This window comes from Cebus imitator, unplaced genomic scaffold (genome assembly GCF_001604975.1).
Source record: "Cebus imitator isolate Cc_AM_T3 unplaced genomic scaffold, Cebus_imitator-1.0 Scaffold20, whole genome shotgun sequence".
NCBI classification, from domain to species: Eukaryota; Metazoa; Chordata; class Mammalia; order Primates; family Cebidae; genus Cebus; species Cebus imitator.
Genome location: NW_016107335.1, coordinates 9,251,850 through 9,255,704, shown reverse-complemented (window position 1 = coordinate 9,255,704; position 3,855 = coordinate 9,251,850). Strand labels below are relative to the sequence as shown.

Genomic DNA, 3,855 nt, shown 5'->3' with positions numbered 1-3,855 from the left:
GAACCTGGCTTTAAATGCATTTAGTCTGAGGTACTTAAAGATGATTAAATGGAGCTACTCTGAAGCCTGTGGAACTTTGAAGGGAGCAAGGAAAGTTGAACGGTGTCATTTGCAAAGTAATAACAGCTGAAGTGAAAAGAATGAAATTGCCAAGGGAAAAGTGAAGAAACAGGAAAGGGTGAGGACAGAGTCTTGATCTTGGGGGAGGAAGAGGAAAAAGTAAAGAAGACCTGTGCCAGATGGACAGGAGGCAACATAGTTAAGGGAACCAAGCAAGAGAAAATTCTAGAAAGACGATCTGACCTTTTAAAGAGATCAGAAATGGTGAGGATTTCAACAGAAGGTCGCTGATGATCTTCCAGGGTGTGGTTTCAGACAATGGAGGGTACAGAGGCAGAGTCTAAGGGGTAAAGAATGAGTAGATCATGAAGAGGGGAAAACAGAATGTGCGTCTCCAGAAGTTCCCAGTGAAGTGGGACGGCAGAGTGAGCAGAGGGAGCAGCGTTGAGGGAAGGTTTTTCTGAGGTTGGAATGACCCTGAAGGGCAGGAGCTGGTGGAGAGGGAGAAACTGTCAATGTAGATGAGGAAGGATTGTTTGGATTAAGATTCACAGGCAGGGGGTGGAGGACAGGTGAAGGCCACATACCAGCAGCCTTGGATTTGACAAGGAGAGGGGCAAGGAAGGAGCTTGCTGGCGCCTACCTGAGATCAAAGACAGACAGATGTGGGAGGTCACTTACAGGTCTGGGAGAATGTAACGTTTGAAACAAGCCTCCCAGGGAGCATAGCAAGGTGTCAGCAAGAGATCAACAAGAAGCTTCTGAAGCTGCCATGAGACAGCGGTATGAATTGGTGGTGGATGTCTTCTGCGGAGTTCCAGCAACAGAGAATTCAAATAAAGAAAGGGGGCTGGGTGCGGTGCCTCATGCCTATAATCCCAGCACTTTGGGAGACCGAGGTGGGCGGATTACAAGGTCAGGAGACTGAGACCATCCTGGCCAACATGTTGAAACACTGTCTCTACTAAAATACAAAAATAAATAAATAAATAAATAAATAACTGGGTGTGGTGGAACCCCATCTCTACTAAAATAAAAAAACAAAACTGCTGGGTGTGGTGGTGCACACCTGTAGTCCCAGCTGCTTGGGAGGCTGAGGTAGGGGAATCACTTGAACCCATTAGGCAGAAGTTGCAGTGGGCTAAGATCACACCACTGCACACCAGCCTGGTGACAGAGCGAGACTCTGTCTCAAAAAATAAAATAAAATGAAGAACAGGATCTGTATTAATTTTTCCTGGTTGGGGCTTTGCCTGCATCTGGTGGAAGGTCCAGGAATTAAAGGTTCTAGTTCTGACTGGAAAGGTGGATGGTGAGTTTTCAGTCCATACAGATGGGGCCATGGCGCTGAGGTGTAGGCACCGCACCTGCGCAGGGCACCCTCAGTTGCAAGCACCTGGTAAAAGGGCTGACATTTCTAACTTACATAACGGTGCTACCCGCTCACCATGCTGAGTAGGGGTAGCTGTGCTCCTGACTTGGCTGGCTGTTTCTAATTCACCCCCAGGTGCCATACAGGCCAGCTTTGGCCCTGTAAATGCAGATTTGTGATGACGGGATGGGGGAGGACTGAGGGGTTGGATTTCAGACTGAGAGTGAAAGGCTGGTTTAGTCAGAATGCAAAAGTGGTAAGAGGGAAGGCTGTATGTCCACAGAAGGAAGTTCAGTTATTAAAATCATGGAAGTGAAATGATTTTGGGCAATTCGGTCCAAGTTGAGGTCGTGCTGGTGAGTGGCTGAAGTGAGTGTGGATGAGGATCTTTGCAAACTGAAATCAGCTTTCTGTAACTGATCCCAACACACTTGTCATCGGTCTGACAAGTGACCGACACCACGCAATGGCTCGGGCTGCAGTGGGGCTTCCTGGTGTTGGCACTCACTGAGCAGCACACTCAAGTTCTTATTGATTCTCTACTGTGTGCTCCTTGATGATCAAGTTAGAGCAGTGAATGAAGTTGACGCAGGTCCTGAACCTTAGCACAGGCCTTTAGATTTTACATGTGTTGCCTACAAAGAGGTAACTGTGTACACAGAGGTGACCTGACCTGAAATACAGGTTTGGTAACCAGGTTTTACTCTACTTGGCTCACGGATACCCACTCTGAGAACCTGCCACCCCTCTGTCACCGTGAATACCAAAAGAAGCACACTGACTGCTCTTTACCCTCGGGTATCCAGTTGTCCTAAAAGAAATAATAAAGGAGGTGGCTAAATGCTTTTTCTAAAATGGCAGAGTTGACCATCCATGTTATTGAAAGCACAAGAAGGTCCAGGACAGAGAGGACTGATTCCATTGAGATGGATGTTCAGGACTGGGGAGCCACGGAGAGCAACGGCCGGGCTCTGGCGGGGAGTGGGTCCTGTGGCCCGCAGGAGAAGGGGAGGTGGCGGGAAGGAGCAGGCAGGAGGCACTAGATTAACCCGCTTGTTGGCTCAGGTTCCAGTGACTTTTGTCGACATTGCTGTGTACTTCTCCGAGGACGAGTGGAAGAACTTGGACGAATGGCAGAAGGAGCTTTATAACAACCTTGTTAAGGAGAACTACAAAACCCTGATGTCCCTGGGTAAGGACACCCTCTCTTCGGTGAGCCCTCTCTGCAGAGAGTTGTGAAATGCTTGTCAGTCCACGTTAACACCGCCGGGGCAGGTTGTTTCATGTTTTTACATAATGGAAACTCAGGAAAACTTTTGCTTACAATGCTAGTAGGATAGAACAGTTTACAGTAGGATAAAAATGTAAAACCCAGTAACAGGGCCCATTGCCATAGAATTCAGCATTACGCCCCTACCACGCTGGATTACAGTAACAGCATGTGCACCTCACCATGCACCACATCCCAGCAGCCCAGGGTAAGCCATAGTTGGTCTGATGCTGGCTTCCAGAGACCAGGTCTTTCTACAGTAGAAACGTAGGAATCTATCAACTCATTTTCAAGGTTCTTTATAAGAGATTACCCACCTAACTCACATAACCGCTGAAGAGGGACACTCAGGTGAAGGGGGTGTTGGGGTAGCGGAGAGTTCTCCCGTCCCCTTGCTGGACGCGTTGGTCAACTTCACACAGTCCTTCCTTCCTTCCTCCTCACTTGCAGATGCGGACGGCCCAGTCCCCAAGCCAGATGCCCCCGCCCAGGCTGAGCCCAGGGAAGAGCCGTGTGTGTGGGAGCAGCGCCACCCCGAAGAGAGAGAAATCCCAATGGATCCTGATGCAGGTGATGGCAATGGAAGCAAGTGTGGGGTCCAGGGAAGCGGGGAGAGGAGAACCGGCTGCCCACATGCTGCTGTGGGAGGCACCGCTGTGTGTGCACCACGGGGCGAGGCTCTTGGGTGGTTCCCAGTGGCCAGTTCGGCTGGAGTTGAAATTTGGTGGTCACTTACAGGAAGAGATCTCTGGGCTCAAAATAGCACCATGGATTTTTGTCTTTGGGTTTGTTAAAGCCGCATAGCTCTGGACTCACAGGTAAGCTGAGTGGAGAGACAGGAAGGGCTTAGGCTAATGCTATCGCCCAGGCCTGATGTGGAACTGCAGAGAGGGGCCCCAGGCCTGGGCTCAGAGAGGCTGACAGAGGAGGTGAAAAGGAGTGTGAGGCAGATGCGGGGTTTCGCCCTCACCATTGCTTAACGCTTGGCCTAACATGCAGTATCATCACCTCATTCTTCGGCCAACACACGCGGCTCACCTGTAGGCTCACCCGGCAAGGCTCTGGCCTCACCCGAGAAGGAATCTTAAGCCTGAGGAAACTGGGGCCCTGAGCACATCACACTTGATGAGCTCTTTTTTTTTTTTTTTTTTTT

The 3,855-nt window shown here is 49.8% G+C and overlaps 1 protein-coding gene across 1 annotated transcript in view; it reads left to right on the top strand.

The window, feature by feature from the left end:
• Positions 1-1,275: 1,275 nt before the first annotated feature.
• Positions 1,276-3,855, top strand: part of LOC108298399 (zinc finger protein 282-like) — a 17,580-nt gene continuing 15,000 nt past the window's right edge. The window contains exons 1-2 of the mRNA XM_017521086.2: positions 1,276-2,624; positions 3,153-3,272. Of these exons, the coding sequence (XP_017376575.1) occupies positions 2,306-2,624; positions 3,153-3,272 (439 nt within the window). The 5' untranslated portion in view covers positions 1,276-2,305. The remainder of the gene's footprint in view (positions 2,625-3,152; positions 3,273-3,855) is intronic.